Here is a 19533-nt window from a genome sequence, read left to right as displayed (position 1 = left end):
AAGGTGGCAGATTTTCATTACTTTTTATTGCAAATCACTTACCTTTAATGAAAATAATACTGATGGAAAGGCCTACAGTAAGTGGGGAAGTTTTCCAGCCAGTGTAAATTAACCCTTTGAATCTTGGGAGAGGGAAGTGATTCATTTGCTGGGCCTCACCCACCACTCACGTAAATTACCAGATGTATCTGCTTGTGAAAGTACAAGTACTAGAAGAAACCATTTACAAAATGTGAAAAGAACTGCTGGGGCTTTCCTGCTCAAAGAAATCAGACACACAACTTCTCATCAATTTTAGGAAGTGAGGGACAGGAAAAAAGGCAGGTCGAATTTTGAGCCTGCAGTCTCGACAAGGTTCTCCTTCGAGAGGTTTTTGAATTTCTAATGTAGCAGAGGGCTAAATATAACAACTGATCTTTTTAAAATATTCATGTGAAGCAGAAAATTGCCTGGTTCTCTGTCAGTTGAACGGTCATTTTAGGAGCAGAGTTCAAGCTTTTGACACACAGGAAGGAAAGATATTTTAGATAGAGTGCTATCTTTGCATCAGTGGAGTATTTCAGTATGAGGCATGAACAGTGTTTCTGGATATGATATAAACATCAGTAATGCAAAGAAATAATTTACATACATGGTCTAGTCCCTAAGGTTACATTGCTTAATGTCAAACTTCAGTTTTTTACATCTCTGAAAATGTCAAGCTGTTTTCAGCAGTGCAAGTTCATGTGTTACGAGTCTCTATAACTGCTTGCACTCACCATGGGGTAAAATACCTAACAGATGCAGGTAATTCCTTTGCCAGAGACTTGGGAGAGGATGCAAAAGAAGACAGTGAAATCGGCTTTGCGTTCCCAGGGGGAGCAAGCCCTCCTGGGAAAAGGCATTGAGAAGGCAGCCATGGACACATCCCATCTCTCCCCTCACCTTATGGGTGAGGGACGGGGAAGAGTTGGCTGCCAAGGCCCTGGGGGACCCCATGAGATGGGCCCTTCAACCCAAGAGCAGTAAGTTATCCTGGCCATTTGGGAACAAGCCTCAGGGATCAGAGGGGCTGTCCAGCAATGGGCACCTGGTGCTCACGATGCCCTTCTAGCATGCCAAGGAGCCCCTCTTTATCTTGTATCCCCACTCAGTGCCACAGGGGTCTGATGTCTTCACAAACACTGACGGCATTTTAGAGGAAGAGATTTTTTTTGTATAGATTTTGGGGTTCCAGATACATCAGAATAGAAGCTTTCCAGACCCCTTGAAATAAACACACAATGATAACAAACTTACTTCGTATCTGTTTCTTGATTTCCTTGGCAGGATCCAACCAATTCTGCAAAGAAAATAGTTCCTTTTTTTTTTCAATTTGAATTAGAAAACACAATAAACATTATTTTTACAACAGTGGTATGAGGCAAAGCTAGAACATGCAAAGGTCGGCCACCCCTTTCTCCTTGGAGCAGCAGTAGGCAGGAGTAACATTAACTTTCAAGATGTGGCCCTGGGTAAAAGCAGAACTTTCATTAACCTTCCCAGACACTGAATCACAGAATCACAGAACGGGCAGGGTTGGACAGGGCCTTAAAATCATCTAGTTCCAATCCCTCTGCCATGGGCAGAGACATCTCACATGACCATGTCACATAAGTCTCTGTCCAACCTGGCTTTGATCACTGCCAGGGATGGAGCATTCACCACTTTTTTGGGCGACCTGTTCCAGTGCCTCACCACCCTCACAGTAAGGAGCTTCTTCCTTATATCTAACCTGAACTTCCCTGTTTAAGTTTAAACCCATTAGTCTTTGTCCTATGGCTACAGTCCCTGATGAAGCCCTCTGAGGGTCTAGATGGCTTGATGTAAGAAATAATGAAATATAAATTAATAAAACAAATCCACAGAAATATGTTCCAGAGTATGTTCTGTGAAAATTAAATTCCTACAAGCTTGTTAAAAAGGTTTTCTCCCTGGGGACAGAGGAGTGTGTGGGGAAAGCAGAGGCAGAATCACAGCACCAGGGCTGCCCTTATCCATGCTGCGCAGAGCCTGGTGACTACCCAAGACAAAACTCCTGACAAGGAGGTGGGGAATTAGCACAGCGATGTGTTACTACTCCATGAATGTCAAGGAGCAGATGAAATTCCTCTGGAGGAGGCGCGCAGCAGCTTGGGGTCTCTTATTGCCACCTCTGCCTTGTCCTTTAACAGAATCAATTTAATACTTAGAATGCGTCACACAGCCATGAACATAAAGTTTGCTTCCCCTAGGAAAGCTCCACTTTCTCCAAAGAAAGATAAACGAACATATCAGAGAAAAAAATACTGAAGAAATATCAAACAAGCAGAACACAACAATCCCCCCCCCCCAACAAAAAAAAACAACCAGTTTGCAGCTGTCCAAACCCAATCTGTGGTGCAAAACATGACCCTCATATAGCTCCAGCTAATTGCTGAGCACGAAAGCACAGTATGCACCAAGAAATATGCATCAGGATTTCTATTTTCAAAGATGATGAGATGTGGGCCCATGTATTGTGTGGCTAGAAGTTATCTGGCAGAGGATGGAGGTAAAATGCTAAGTACTTTGACATTAAAAATATGCATGTTATTGATCTGTAAATGCGGTGGCAGGCAGTTATTCTTTTAGCAGTTTAGCTCCAAAAAGCTAAAATCTGTACACCTATAAATGTTTAGTGCTTCTAAAATACCTGTTAAAAATGAATACGTTCTTCTCTTTCCAGTACAGGAAAGCACACTTATCTGGAAATGCACTTAAACATCTGCCTCATTTTTACCACAACTCAAAACTAAGCATATGCTAAAGTGTTATCTTGCACCAGCATGTACCAAGTGACTGTTTAAGTGATTTTCTGAAATCAAACAAAATCCTCAGAAGTCTGTAAAGAAAGGGAAACAAAGACAAAAAGACTGATTTCTTTTTTATCCTATCACTGAAACAAAGGGAAGTCTAGAAAATACGGGTGTTATTCTCACAAGCAAACAGCTGAAGTAGTAATAGCTCCAGATCCACCAGGGAAAACCTTTGAGGCCATGCAAAGCTCAAAATATCTTCACCTAGTGATCTCTGCTGGGCTACTGCATATGTTATAGGAAGTTTAGTTACTGTTTTCTTTCAAAATATTTATCTTAAAGTGCCAAAATCACACACCATATTTTAAATTATCCTTTGATACTCTCTCTTTCATCATAATGTGTCTAAAATTTTATATATATATATACATATATCTCAAATCAGCTGCCCATTAGATCATCTTGGACAGTGTTAATAGCTTATTTAATATTAAAGTTGAGATGCAGAGAAGCAGAATATGATTCACTATTGCTGCCAACTGCTTCTGAAGACTAATGTCTTTAGCCAAATCAACAACGCTTGACTTGACAAAGTCAAGACTTAAAGCCTTACTTTATCTGAGCAGTTAGCAGGAGCAGTCAATCAACTCCTGCCTATCTGTATCCCAACCACAGTATTGTTAAGCCATACTATAGTATTATATGTTTAGCAGTGTATCTATGAATGTAAACCTGACTTTCATCTATGGCAGTAATGAAACAAATCACACTAGAAAGAGAAGCACCTATATGATTAACTTCTTTCATGTCATAAATAGCCAGCACAGAGGGAAGCCAGGGAAACACAGGGGATGCTCTTGACAAGTAGTTACAAAAAACAGTAGCTTAAGATATGTCTATGGAACTTGGCAAAGAAAACAAAACCCACTTCTGGACTATTTGCAACTGTTTGGGGGGAGTCTTGGGGAACTCTGATGCCCATATGCCAAATGCTGGCTGCAGTTTGGTGGGTTACCTTTTGGTTTTCTGTGTCTCTGTATGTTAGCCCAAAGTAGTCTTTTTCCAAAAGGTTGAGATGCTCGCACACTTTGTCAAAAAGCACTTGACCTCTGGAACGTTTCTGTGGAAAATGAACAGGTGAAAAAAAAAAAAAGAAAAAAATCACATTTGCAAAATAAAGTAATACTAAGCATTAAAATAACATATTTTCTGTTCAGTCTTCAAATCAGTAACCTCAAATGATTTAATTAAACTCACACACCTTTTAAACCTATTGACTTGGAGCTTCATAAGAATCTGCTGAATGGGTAAACCTGCTTTTCACAGAAGTTCAGGTCTTCTTGAGGAGTTAAAAATAAGTCAATACATGTCATGTTTCAAGTTTCAGTGAAAAGATCTCTTCTGTATTTAAGAAATTGCAATTTCAAATGCATGCAGAGGTCATATCTCAGCCAACCAGGGTATTCTTCGTGTGCAACAACAAACAGTGGTACAAAGTATTCCTGGACATTGACTATCAGAGCTGCGACTGGGGCAAATCCACTGGAGGAAAATCAAATGTGAAAGTATTTCTTGCTTTGGGTAACTATGTGGACTGATTACAGGATTCTTTTTTCTCTAATATATGAGGAGACATGGTACCACCATCTACTGAAACCACTGAAAGAGTCTAGTATCTCACTGGGAGAACAGCTGGGTAAGAAAGCAGCTTTCCAGTGTCCCACTAATCTTCTTTACTGCTAACATGTTAGATGAGAAGATCTCTCACTGTTAACAGCCAGAGCCCTTAGCAGAAGCTTCACAGTATCTCTCGTACTGGCTGGTAAAAATTCAAGTCATCCTAGCTCTCAGTGTCACATGCAATACTGAGAGAAGATCTCCAAGAAAACCAAACACAGACAGAAATGTCCTCTTTATAAGCTATATCTGCCAACTTTAATATACATTAATTATGATAAACAATTCAAAATTATTTGGGCTATTGTTTCATCACTGCCTGCTTCCCTAAATGCAGCTGAGTCGAAGGGAAAAAAAAATCTCTTCATTTCAAACACAGACATTTGTAAACATTTTAGCTGCTGTCAATGCTGTATTTTCTTTAACTGTAGCATCCACATGACTTGAAGCAGACTGGAAACGCACTACTTTCCTCAAACACAATGCAGGAGGCCAACACAGAAGAGGAGAGAAAGCTGCCTCTGAATTTACGTGCGTCTGCTGACAGAGCTGCGCCCAGACCACACTGCCAGCCCAGCAGCCTTGGCCGGGGGGGGGTGGATATTTCACAATCCAAGCTGACACAGCTATGCCAACAAACCCACAGAGCCCAACGCTGGCCTCAAGCTATTTTAGAAGCAGTAAGCAAGCCAAGAGGAAAGGAAAAAAAAATGGAATTGAAGGTTGCTGCCTAACACCCTGTGAAAACATTACGAGAGATGATGGCGGGAGTTGTGCAGTGTCACCTAATTTATGTTATATTCAGTATTTCTACTGGGGTTCTGACGGTCTATCAGAAAGAAAGCAGTGAAATAACCCCTAGATTTTTGTCAATGAGGAAACTGAAGAGGGTGGCTGACGTGTCTAACAAGTGTTCTCCAGCTGACAAAAAAACAGGACCAGAAGTGCATTACAAGCATATTGCTGCAACTTCATTTTCTGTGTCCTCCAGCATCGTTTAGGCAAACAGCTCTAGGGCCTTGTTCTGCTTGTCTCAACCTTTCCACCTTGTAGTAGGAAGCATAAATATACCCCAGCCCTGTTATAACGTCAAGCAGAGGTTTAGTGAATTCTTCACACCCAAAACTTGGAAGTAGATAATTAAAGGTTGGTAGTTTTATAGTTGATGCTCCATGAAGAGTATCAGGTGGATAAAAAACCCTCACTACTGGTGTGAAGAGAGGAGCCAACTCAGAGCCTTAAAGCCAAAACAGTCTCATTTCTGCTATAAGCAAGTGATGCTGTGTTTTACCAGTGTCTGTCTTTTCTGCTTGATAACAAACCAAATGATTATACTGAATGGAGAGAAATAAGCAGGTTAGCTCTAGAAGATACCTGCTTTGAGAAACACTATGTCTGCACCACTGCATCATTCACATGTGCTTGAATTGTAACAATCCAGTGTCATCTTAAGAGTCACATAAGGCCAACACAGGAGCTCTTTTACGTGGCTGATCCATGCAGCTACACAGATGTCACGTTTGAGAAATAGTAGCTAGCAGCTGCAAGATAAAGTGTTTTAATAGGGAAGCGCAGGAAACAGTTGTGTGAGGCTGTGCTGTAACAAAACCCATCTAACACAAAACCTCCCAGTGCTCAGGATTTCTTTTTGGCTACACATTGCAGTCAAGTGAGAATAAGTATGGCAAGCCTGGAACAATTTGCATGTATCATTTTTTGTCTAGGACAAAATGTATCCTCCTCCTCCTGTACAAAGATGCCCAAGTCACTTCCCACAAAATTCCTGTTGTGTCAGGATATCAGAAATCCCTGCCGGTGTTTGAGAGGGTGTCAGGAACATCATATAAAACTAACAGCCCTTCCCAGTCAGGGTCCTCTCTTCACCAGACACCAGGTGTGAACTGGTGATGGTTGAGGAGAAGCCTTACCAGGAGCACTGTCCTTCTCACTGACCACAGAAATGCCCATCAGCGTTCAGACAGATGAGCCTCACGCTGCAGCCTTGCCACTGCCCCTAAGCATCTCTTCCCAGGTCAGAGCTGACCTATGGGATCACCTGGGGAGTGGCGGCTGCCTGGCAATGGATCCAGCCCTGCTGTCCTCCTAATGCAAAGATCAAAAGAAATCCCTGTGCACATGCAAATATGCATCACTGCTGCTTCATACCCATGTGGTGTGAGCACACACTCTTTCTAAAACTTTGTTTCACAGAAACACAGTGAGAGTAAGCTACTGCATAAATCCATGGGACATTTAGAGGTTTAAATAAAAATATATAATTAAAGCAACTGAACAGACCTCCTGTGCTCTTGCTAATTGCTTTAATTTTACTGTGTGCCTAAATAAGTATGCCAGACAAGGCACGACTATCATTGCTTTGGCAGGGAGAGAATGGGAAGAAGAGGAGATAAAGGTCACTTTACAAATTCATACAGCTCTTCAACACACCTTAACCCTTTGCTTCGCACCTTTTTGGGGTGACATGCCTAAGGCAATGAAAGACTGACAGCCTACTGGTTACTGCGGATCACAAGTCAATGCCAAAATTGCCAACCAATTCTCAGCTGTCTAAAAATTGTGGATAAAAACTGAAAAAATATCAGACTTAATGCTATAACACACTGGCCCTGTAAATTAGGATTTTTTCAGAAAGGTGAATATGTCAAGAGTCTCCTCCAGAAATATTCTTTGCTATTTTTCAGCCATGAATGGGATGAAATGAAATGCGCAAATGTGGAGAAAACAAACACTTCACTTAAGCTTTGGGAAATCAAGGCAACAGAAAGAATGAAAGACATAGACTGAACTGTGTAAATGAGTACAGAAGCCTGGGAGCAAAAACTTTACACTTTTCACAGTCTCCTCCCTGCAGCTCTATAAAGGCCAGGGCTCTCAGCTGAAGCTGGAATGGGAATAAACAGCCTTCTGGTCAAGCTCCCAGTGAAAGGAGCCAGCAGCAGAGAACTTGGCAAGCCTGCACCCACCAGCAACTCCCACATGCAAGGCAGAGGAGAAGCTGCCTCTCTCCTCACCAGCTTCTCCTCAGTTGTGGAACTCAGGGAGGCCAAAGGCCACAAAAGACTCTTGTGTCCCCTACTTGTCTCAGCTTCTCCAGAAACAGTTCACACTCAAACCTCTCCACATCAGCTTCCTCAGCCCATCTCCCTCCATCATACCCCCATCCTTACAAGATTAAGAGTCCAAGATAACACGCTGTACATCACTGAGAGTGAGAAGTTCAAAAATCAAGTACTTCCATCTTAGGTCTGCCTGGATAACATTATTACAAATCCAGTCACTCTCACTGGTGGACATTTAGGTAAATGTCTGGTATTGCTTAATGCAGAAAAATAATGACAAAGTTTTCTTTTGAGTAAGCCCATAAACTGTCATGTACTCATGATAAATAAACATTATTAAAGTGAAAAAATGCAAGCCTTTGTTACAGATACATTATCAGTTCAGCCACAAAATATGTATTGCACTTCAATATAACAGAATCACAGATTGCCTGAGACTGGCAGGGTCACCTACAGCAGGCTGCCCAAGGCCATGTCCAGATGGCTTTTACATATCTCCAAGGAAAGAGATACAACAACCTCTCTGGGCAACCTGTGTCGGTGTCTGAGTGCCACCACTGTAAAAAGTGGGTTTTTTTCTGTTTTTTAGATGGAATTTCTTGTGTTTTATTTTGTGCCCATTGCCTCTTGTCCCAGTAAATGAGTACTACTGAGTGCAGTTTGTCTGTTGTCTTTACTTCTCCCATCAGATATTGATAAGACGTTGATAAGATCCACCTCAGACATTTCCAGGCTGAACAGTCTCACCTCTCAGCCTTTCCTCATCTCATCTTTCAGGAGGTATGCTTCAGGCCATTCATCATCTTCCTGGCTCTTGTTGGACTATCTCCTGTGTGTACATGTCTCCCTTGTACTGGGGAGGCCAGAACTGGATTCAGCATTACGTGACTAAGTAGTCGGGAAGGATCACCTCCCTTGACCTGCTGGCAACACTGCCCAGGATGGCACCGGCCTTCTGTGCTGCCACAGCACATTGTTGACTTTTGTTCACTATGTCGTCCATCAGGACCCTCAGGTAATAATAAACCTTTATTGCAGCAATTACGCTACCAAAACCATATGCTACTGTGTTGTGATAAGCAACAAGGAAAATTACATGGCAAACGAGCAACCAGCAACTTAACACAAAGATGTGACACCAACTTCCTTGTCATGCAGGTGCTAATAAGACCCCAGGAACCCTCTGCTATTTAATGAAATATAGCAAAGAGGTCGGGAAGATTTCAAGTGTTATGTGCTGGATGGTGCTTCCCAGACTGGAAGCTAGCTGTACGAGAGGGAAGTTTATCAGGATCCAGAACTGCCACCTCCAAGAGACAAATTTTGCTTCTGTGCAAGAGTGTAGGCTTGGCTGCCCCATGCTGGGAGGTTCCATCTCTTGGAAACATCTCCTTCAAGCTGCTGTGGCTCCCAGTTTGGCAATCCTGCCCTGCCCCTGAAACATGACCACTTGTAATCTTCCTGAAAGGTATTTTAACACCCACCTTGGTGATACAGCCTGAGCCTCTCCCCTGATGCACCCTTACCCTGAACAACACACCTTCATTTGCTGGATAACCTCCAACCTACAGGACCAGCTGTCTCTCCCAGCTTTACTCCAGCAGAAAAACACCTGTGCTGAGGACCTGTCACCACTTGGGCTTCTTCCAAACTGAATACAAACCTGGGTCTGATAGATTTCTCCCTGGAGGGGCAATGCTGTGCTGGGACTGGCACCTCAGCAAGTCTGCGGAGCACCTGTTTTCACAGGGTTTGAAGACATTGGCTAGGCAATGCCACCATCTGGCCTGACGCAGCACTTTATTTAAATCAGGGTCCTCCCCAGTCCCTTTGAACCAGCAGGGCCACGATAATGGGCTCCTCACGCACCTCTGCAGGTGTTATACAGTTAATCGCTGTGTACCTGATAGAGTGCAAGTGTTAAGTTAGTCTACTCTCATACTCTATTTTCACTCAGGAGCAGATTACCTTCCTCTCACTGACAGTGAACTATGATGAGGAGCTGAAAAGCAGAGAACAGCCCTCCCAGGCTCCTAGAAATAAAAGCCATTGCAGCCTCCCAAGTGTTGTATTTTGGAGTGGCTCTACTTTTGCATCCAATGCTGCAGTCTCACATGGATGCAAAATGTTGAGCAAGGGCTGCCTGCAGCATGCAGGTATGCCCCTCCTGTTTGAAAGCAATTAAAATAAATCACATTCGGACCAAATTTTACAGTCAAGGGAAAACACAAAGAGAGAGAGTCCCACAGCCGAACAACTACAACAGGAATTCTTTTCGCCACCAACAATCATCATCTCTGCTGCACAGTAAACTGCAAGGTCAGGGCACCCCATGAATTGAAACTTCACCTCCCTTTCTGCTCAGTCAAGGAGCACAGCAAGACGAAGAAGGAGCACAGCTGTGGACCTGGATTTTAAATGGAAAGAGTGCGCACATATCTTCCTGCATGAATACATACTAAAACAACACTGCCGCTTTCCTCGGAAAAGCTGTCAACCTGCCAGTGAGCAGAACCACATTAGCACTAGCCTGGCGTTAAACTCTGTGCAATTACTGTAATAACACCAGTTGGGCATCATCACTGGAAGAAGGACAAACAGATTAGTATCATGAAATCCCGGTAGTAATAATTGGACTTTAACTGATGTTGAGGTTATCTGGTTCACATTTCTAATTAGCATTTGCACTTTCCAATGGTTCTTAATAATGCACTGAATAAATATGTGGGCTGGCTCTAGCCCTGCATGCTGTAATATATTTTTGGCATGTGGCTGTACTAACCTCTCCTCTCTCCCCATTCTTTCTGGTGGAGAAGAATTAGCTAGTTTTTTCATTTACAATGTGCATGATGGAAAAGATTCCAATCATGTCCAGACCACTGATTTTATTTCATTTTACTATCTGAATTTCAATTGCATTGTTGCAAGTTATTTTGGTCAACGTTTTGGCTTCTACACTGCACAGGCCACATGGTAGTCCCCTCTGTGCAAAAGCAAGGAAAACACCCATAGAAGTTAAAATCTATATGGCAACAAGTAACTAGCAAGGGTAAGTTTCTCCCTCCTCATGTTGCAGCTTCTGTAATCATTCTTGCAACACAAACAAGTGTAAACGATTAACTGGTTGTCAGGAATACTCTGTACTTGCCGCAGTGAGCACTCTCTTCCCACAAATTCTCCCAGCTGAGTCTCTGAGTTGCTGAATTCCAGCCTCCTGACAACACTCTTTTTCATTCTTTCCTCATGAATTACTCAATTTACGCAAAAATATGCCCAATTCCAAGAAAAAAAATTACTTGCGCAAATAGCCATTACTTGCAAACTGAAATGATCGAGTATATGCGCGCTTCCAAGATCACTTCCATATTGAGAACTCCATTTCGGGAGGAAGGATCTGAACATTACATATACGTCATAATTTAATATGCACAAGCAAATATGTGAGTAACTGAATGTACATAACATGTACATACACAAACATCTATCAATTTAGAAGTGAATGTTTAATGTGGTACCAAAAGCAGAGGAGCCGGTGACCACATCACAGGGCTTCTCTATCTATGGAGAGTCAATCAGAAGTCCTAAACTCACGCAGTCATTCTGGTAAGGAGCACATTTTTATCTGTGATTGAAATTAAAATCTACACACTGTGGCATTTCCCATGTTTTTTTCTGAAAGAGTTGAGTTCAAAATACAAAGGGCTGAACTGAGAAATTCTAGAAGCTAATCATTGAACTTCAGGCCAAAAAATTTCTAAATAGGAAGGAATGTATTTTTTGAACAAATCTTGATTAGAAGATGAAAAATAATAGCAGAAGGTCTGCTTTCTCAAGGAAGATAAATTGAAGAAGTCACTTCAAAGAAGTTTAAGTTCATCCACCTCTACACATTTGTGATTAGAGTTTTCAAAGGATTTGCTCTTATGTGTTTACACTTTTCCACAGTTTCTCTCCACATGGGAAAGAAGACAAAGGAGAAAGGTGACAGAAAAGAAACCCTGAATTTCTTCAAATCTGTTGTTTCTCAACTGAGATCCCCCCACAGGCTGCAAAGTGGGGAACATCCAGGAAGAGGAATAGGAGGATTTTCTGCAGTGCTAACTGGCAAGTTTTCCTTTGGTTTACTGAAGTACCTCTTACAGACAGTATGTAAAACTTGCAGGATGAAAGTTTTTAAAAGCATAACACGACTTAACCGCTGGAATTTAGGGCCCTACATCCCTTGCGGTGCTTGCCGAAAATGCAACTGGCAGTTCCAGAAACATCAACATTTAGTTCATCTGAAAGTCCGGTGTGTTGACAGCGATGTTCCAGGCATTATACAAAACATTTTAGAGTCACTTTTGCTACAGAACAAAAACTTCTGTTTTTGTTCTACCAACACTACCAGCACAATGTCGTACACCAAAGACAGTGGTAAGATAATACACAATGACAAAGCACATAGCAATTACCCTACTCCTCTCTCCCAACTCAGACAAACAGAGAAAAGTTTAAAGATCAAAGAAATTACCTTATCCAGTCTCTTTACTCCAACTATTTTGTGTTTCCTAGGGAAAAATCTTGGGTTTGGCATACACAGAGTAATATAAATGTATGCCTTGGATGGACATAATACTCTCATCAGTTTGTAAGCAGTTTGCCAGCACATACGGGAGATACTGAACAAGATCTTTCTGTCAGCCTTTCAGGTGGCAAAAATACAGGCAATGAAAAGAAAAGCTTCAAAGCAAAATACATTCATTTTTTGGTTTTCAAAAGAAAGTACCATTTAATCTTTTACATATTTTAATGGTAAACTGCATTTGGAAATGTCCCAGGTCACAATTCCAAATACAATCTACTGAATAAACAATTTAGCCAACTGTGGGAAGAACTAAGAACTAGGCAATTTCACACAGATTTACTTGAATAAAAGCTGTGTAAAAAGACTGTTTCAGTGTTTTGCTGTTTTTTTCCCAATGTCAGTGTATTTCATATAAGGAAATTACTTTCCTGAAAGCTGCCTCCTAATACAAGCTCTGCAAATGTTCTATTAGTTTATTAACTTTTATTGTGTGAACCTGCCTATGCATCTCAGTAGGTAACTAATATATTCTAATAGGTTAAAATAAAAACTGCGATAGTATTTTGCCTGTCTTTGCTTTTTAATTTAGAACTCCATCCCATACTGTTCTGCACATATAAATGAACACCAGATAAGAAAACTTAGAGTAGACCAGAAAGTATTTTAATATACAGTGACAACTGATCATTGTCTTTTTTCCCCTCATGGCAGTACTATGATTTATCAGCTTATTGATACTTATTGTAATTTAGCACACTGAAATACCATTCCTGAAAAATTACCTTTTCTGACACCTATCTTTTAAGTATTTCATACAAGCGTTTAGATAAATATGTATCACTGTCTATGCTGCAGTTACATACCTGCAGCAAGTGTCAATGACATTGTATAACATGACATAGTTTTTATCAGGGGCAACCTTCTTTAATACCGTTTGAGCTTGCAATCCTTAAAAGCCAGCACTAATCTAAAAAAACCCTAGGGGACTGCTAAATCCCAGTAAGGAGATTGGTGACCTAGTCCTGATTCTGGCATCAAACCAAATTAGGGTTTTGCCTTCTACATCAGCAGCAGAGATCACATGAGCACTGGCATCATACGAGCTCTAAGCATATCGACGCACACGCTACACAGTTTGTATGCTTAGGAAAAAAGCAGACAATGCATGTTCATGGCAATGCAAAGCAGCAAATGGGGGCACCTGAGAAATAATAAATACTCTGGAGCACACCTTTACATATCAAGTGTAACAGCCACGGCTGCATGTGCACATCAGCTGCAGAAATACCTGTTGAATGTGATGATTTCCAAATGCTTGGGAATCCCAAGTGCATCAACAGAATTCATACCGTAAAAAGTGAGAACTGGTAACAGCTTACAAGCACCACTCTCTGACAAAGGAAAAAACAATGGGTACTATTTCTCCAACAGCAGTTCAGTTCTCAGCACACTTGCTGTATCTAGTCTCACACATTTGCTAAATCCTTACATCAAATTATATGTATTAACTATAAATAAAATATGTTTTATTAATGGATAATAAGTATTCCATGATTTTGGAGGCTTTTCAACAAAGAAAGTACCCCTCCTTGCTTGGCTTTCTGAAGAACGCAGACTGTTTGGGCTTGGATTTTAACTACATGCGCAGTTGACCCATTGGCTTAATGCCTCCTGATTGCCCTACTACTTCCTTCAAGACGCTCTGCAGTAACTCAAGTGGGTCTCTTGGGATTCAGTACAGCAGCTGAAGCCTTCCAACAGGGGTTATAAATATAAATATTTTCCTTATTCTGCCTACATTTGGGTGAGCTCAGCAAACACCCATCTATCCTGCATAACTGCTAACTATGCACAAGCCTAGTACCAACACAGCAAGGGGAACCCACTGCTACTGGTAACATAAATAGTCACTGACATACATCAGCAAAAATCAACCATACATGTTATGTTTATTTCCAGCTGAAAAAAAGCTCTACTGGCAACACAGTCTGATTTACAGCGTAATCTTGCCATATGAATTTAAAAGCCACAGAGCTATTCGTGACCTACATTGCCAAGCTGAAGTGAAAAACATAAATAAATCACACAGAAACCATAGCACAGAAAGATGCTTTTGAGGCAGGAGAAGCAGCACAATGATCAGGCTTTTAGATTTGGGTACCTTAGATAGTATTACGCCATCAGTGCTGGAGTTGTCAAGAAAAATAACATAAGCCTCTTCTCAGGCTACATCCAAGCTTTATCCAATTCAGATCAAAAACCATTTCTGCCAGAGCAAGATAAACCATGAAAGACAGACCTCACCCTATGACAGCTTTGCAAGCAGGTATTTCCTCACCACCCATCTCTGATATTTTGTTCACTGTATCAACAGATGGGGATAAAAAAACATAAAAGCAGTCCAGCAAACACTGCATGGGGCCCATCTGGGAAAAAAACACCCATATGAGGTGCTAGCGTTTTCTATGATAGGTAACATTTTTAGGGGACGATAATAAAGTGAGCATTTACTTAGTTTTGGTCTGGAAACAGAAACTCTTAAGTGTTAAGGTGGGCATAGCACCTATAAAACGGAACCAATCAGCATGAGAGTTGGAAATTACTTCAGACAGTTCGGATGGGAGCTGGAGCAGGTAACGGGCACTTGAGTGATGCAGAAATATGGCAGTAAACATGAGAAAATGCAGGGAGACTTGGCCAGGCAGCGACATGAAAACCACCAACTTCTCTGGGTGTTGCCTTCGCATAGGCTTAGCGACCTGGTTCAGGAACGTCACGGCGACCAGCCCTGGGCCGCTCGGGCCATAAGCTCACTAACACCAATGTGGTGGACGGCAAATGGCGTTTATTGCTTGATGGCACGGTGTTATATAGCTTTGGTTTACAACGTCACATCCGTCTGCTAACATCATAAATCAAGTGCAATTGGCTACTAGGAGAGGGACCCTATCTTCCCGTACAGCGCGATATCTTCCGACCGTCAGACCCTGGCTACCCACATCTGGGAGTATGAACATGGGGTATCTGGGGGAATGGACACATTAATCAGAAACAGCAGGAGGCTTCAAAATCCGACCATCCATTTGGAGAAGGGAAAATGGTAATCAAATCCCTTCATCACTGTTTGTGATTTATATTCCAGTAGCTTAAAAACACATAGAGAGAAGCAGCAGCAGGCTCTCTGGAGTGAGGACCACCCCGAGTGATGAGCCTGGAGAAGACAAATGTAGAGGGATCGACACAGTCTCACCCTGGTGAGGCCATCAGCAAGGACGGTAACAAGGACAGGACCCTTGGCACCAACAGACCTCTCTGTCTGTCTGGGGTAAGAGGTGGGTAAAAGGCCATCCTCTCCTGCGCTCTCACAAGCAGGTTAACCAGCAATGAGCCTCGCACTGAGTGTGCATGACCAGAAAGTGTTTAAAAACTTTGCCAGATGGAAAACAAGCTCTTGTTGCCTGGCTCATGTCCAAGCGGTGCACCAAGGGAGGGGACTGGAGGCAACATTTCACTAGGAAGTTTTCAGCTAATCATTTATTCCCTAGAAAATGCAGTTTCAGGGCAGCTGAAACTATTTCTCAATGTAGGTCAACCCCTCACCATTAAGAAAATCGGCTGGTGCCTCCAAAGTACCAAAATCAAGATTTTGATATTGAAGTTTGATTTGATTCTGAAATGAGGACTAGATGCAAAAAATGGATGTGGAATGGGCATATACAGATATATTTTTTGTTGTTCTTTTAAACTGTTGGCATTTATTTCATTGTGACCGTGGATTGTGACCATGTCCTCTGCTATGACAAGAAGTGGAATTTAAAGCCCAATCTGCTGTTCACTTGGTACGACGTCTGAAGAAGTGACTTGGTTTTAATTCTTTGTTCTCCTTCAATCTCTGTATAATACTTGCATATAAGTGAAGGAATTACAAGGGACCCCATCTGTCCCACCACTTAGGTGTGTCTTCCTACCAAGGTTGTAAGAGACTTTTCCCCTGAATACCACGCAGCCCAGATGTTCCCATCTGCGAGGAGCTGAGCTTCTCCTAGCAAAGAAGAAATGCTCCAGCCCCACAAATGCTTCACCAGCATCCTCCCTCCACCTTGCGGCATTTCCGTATGGCTTGGCTCCACCTGAAGCGAGTTTGGTTTTGATTTAGACTTCTTTAGCTTCAGTGAAATAATAATAATCATCATCACCACCACCACTAAAAGGGTGTTTTGCTGTTTGGTATGGGGTTTTTTTAATTACCAAACTGAAGCAAAAGAACTTTTTCTGCTCAGCCTTACAGTCGATTATTATAAGCTGGACAACATCAGTATCGATTTCCAGACCGTTACACTTCTTGAACTGCAAGGATTTTAACTCATAAAAAGCTACCTATAGTACTTGGAAAACACATGACAGAAGAGTTGTGTATTAACTGTATTCAGCTGGAACATACTCAGGCAATACCAAGACTCCTACTGACATGTGTCAGGTAACATAGATCTTAACTGAATCCCCTGGCTAATCTAAGTCAACCCTAATTATTGGGTCTGGGGACAGAAAACATTCTGTGTAACTACAATGACGCATCTCAACCCAGACACATTTACTGAAACACATCCCAGGGAAGGAACAGAAAACTAAAACAAAGCTCTTCATATTAAATTAACTGAAATGTAAGCAATGCGCAGGTCAAAAGGAAAAGACTTATTAAAATAATTCCCTCTTGCATTCAGTAATCAGTTTCACATGTAAAGTCATTTGCAAGACGCTGTGTGGAATTCATTAAACAATTAAAATGGGCAGGGGGTAACTGAAACTGTATCCTTCAGAAAGCAGGGTGCAGCTTATTACAGAATTTCCTTCCTGACCTTAAAGCCTACCTCAAAATGGATGAAAAATTCAATGTTATTGAACTCCCCGTGCAAAAGTGGTGTGCAGATCCACACTGAGACAGGTTCTGGGGGAGGGTCAACTTGGATGCCCAGGGAGGGGGACAACAGAGCCATATGTTCCCCCACTGCCACACAGAAATACAGAAGGGCTTTTCCTTCAGAGGCTAGCTTGCAAGCCAGGACAAGAAACGCATGCAGCACTGAAGTCAGCCACCATTCTCTTTCACTTCTGTGAGTGGCAGAAATAAGTCTGCTTGTTCTTTATTTGTGAAGCCTGTCATATGACCATCTTTAAGGACCTATTTTTTTTTAATGAAGTATCCATGTAGTATCACTTTTTAACAGGAAAAAGAAAAATTCATGTGCAACACAATGCTCCCATTCAACCTGGCCTTGAACACTTCCAGGGATGGGGCATCCGTAACTTCTCTGGGCAACCTGTTCCAGTGCGGATGCTGGGAAACCCATTAAGGAAATAGTGTCTCCATCAGGGTTCATTAAAAAGGTGTAGCAGCAGCTACAACAAAGCTACTGCCTAGGTCCTAGCAGCAGTATGGCTAAGAAAATTTGAGACAAAAAAACCCCAAACACAGTGTATTTTACGAGTCCTCTCCTACCCCAATTGACCCTCACCCACCAAGAACAGGGGACATCAGTAAGCTTTTTTTGAGATGTCAGTATTCCATGTGCTCTGCAGCCTATCGGAATCGTACAGCAACTCACTGTGTTTGATGTAGGGCTGCAGAGATGCCACAAGACAGGCTGCCACGGAAACATTTGCTTTCATTTACTGGTGTCCTGCACAATAGGAAAGTCTGAGTGGTAGGGGAAGGAAGAAAGAGTACAAATTACCAATGAGCTCAGACAGCTGAGCCTTTGAAAATTAAGTTTAATTATTTTACCATTAATTTATACAGATTATGTTATAGCTTTCTGATCTCACTTTGCATTTAATAACATGGATATGTTTAGAGCAGAAACGAAGGCAAATTACAACCTGTTTCAGGAAGACACTTCGAATTAAGCTACATGTAAGGGAGAGGATGACAGCTGGTTCCACTTGCATCTTTTAATTAAAATGCAGTAGTCTAGATAACATAAAATTGAGATGGGGCAGAGAGAGAAGAGAAATAAATCCTAGAAATAGCATAATTATACTACAGTACTTGAAAACCCCTACTTAAAGTGGAAAGGAACCTAGAAATAAGTTCTTCCTAATTGCTTTCTTGTATCTTAGGAAAAACCTGAGCTAGTGTGTTCATTGTCTTTTTCAAGGTTATCCGAAACTAATTTGCAGTTCTGGATCTTGCTTTGTCTTTGGTTCTTCAAACCAACAAATGAGAAGTGCACTAAGCAAGGTCAGTTTACTTAACAGAGAAGTCTTCAGCATCCTGTTGGAAGTGCACTTTTAGCCCCAGCTACGGACTTGACGGCTTTTGACAATGCATTTCTGAACCTGAAAGAGTTCTGGGAGAATGCTGGGAGAATGCAACGAAGAGTCCAAAAAGAATCACTTCCATCAGGGGTGGACATCCAGGTATAAATCACTGCTCAGCATTCCTCTAAGCAGAATGCATCAACTCCTGTGACTGAGCGCCCATTAGAAACCTCCAGCTTCTTCACAACATAGGAGAACCATGTAGTCACCCTGATGCCAGTTTTCTTTGACAGAGTACCAGGGACAATGCTGTTGTACAGCAAATACTTCTGCTCTGAAAGCCAACAGCTGTCCCTGGACAGTTGAAACATCCTTAGGTGGACATCCCTGTAGATACATCTCATACAATATGAAAAACCCCTGGGGTCACACAGGCAAAGTATTGAATGTGAGAGACTGAAAGATAAAGCAGAAGGCAGTAAGAATGTCCAGCATAAAATATGCAATAAGAAAAAGGGGCCTCTGAAACAAAGGACATCAATGAGATAATGGATTAACCAAACCTTCCTCAGAAGCATCTCAATCTGTGAGTACGTGCACTTTCAGCTGTCAGGTCATTAACTGGATAAACACATAATTGATAAGTTCTAGGCAGTGCTCTACTTGAAAACAATAAGCTCCTTTTAAATGATATTAATATTTAACATACATAAAAGCATTTGCCATTCGCAAAGCACTCTACAGAGTACCTGATGGATTCTATAATGATCTCCAACTCCCAGGCTAGGGAATGCATCCAGACCAAGATGCACTGACAGAGTTATTATTTTAGCTCAAAATTGGATTTCTAAGTTTCTGATCCTTCTAGATTGCACTGCTTTGTAGCCTTCAGTGGAAAGAAGCATGACACAGAGCTGGAAGACAGGAGCTGACAACATGGCATGACATTTCTGACTCACATTCACTGATTGTCACATCCCTAGCCTGGACTACTGTCCACACGGAAACATGCATTTAAGTGGGTTAAACACAAGGAATAGAAATATTAAATATTTCATTACCATGCTTTGTCCACCCCTCTCCCCTTTCTATTAAGGAATTAATCTTGGGGAATTCACTGAGCTCCATATTTTGTTAGGTCTTCCAGTATACTTTC

The 19533-nt window shown here is 41.7% G+C and overlaps 1 protein-coding gene across 1 annotated transcript in view; it reads right to left on the bottom strand.

Moving 5' to 3' along the window:
* The window catches only part of EPB41L3 (erythrocyte membrane protein band 4.1 like 3), a gene marked incomplete at both ends in the record, with an annotated part of 65719 nt that overhangs the window by 36552 nt on the left and 9634 nt on the right, over window positions 1–19533 (bottom strand). The window contains 2 exons of the mRNA XM_080610567.1: window positions 1279–1321; window positions 3811–3915. Coding sequence (XP_080466693.1) covers window positions 1279–1321; window positions 3811–3915 — 148 coding nt within the window. The remainder of the gene's footprint in view (window positions 1–1278; window positions 1322–3810; window positions 3916–19533) is intronic.

The sequence above is a fragment of the Psittacula echo genome (genome assembly GCF_963264785.1).
Source record: "Psittacula echo genome assembly, chromosome: 2".
Taxonomy (NCBI): domain Eukaryota; kingdom Metazoa; phylum Chordata; class Aves; order Psittaciformes; family Psittacidae; genus Psittacula; species Psittacula echo.
This window is presented reverse-complemented; position numbering and strand designations above follow the sequence as displayed.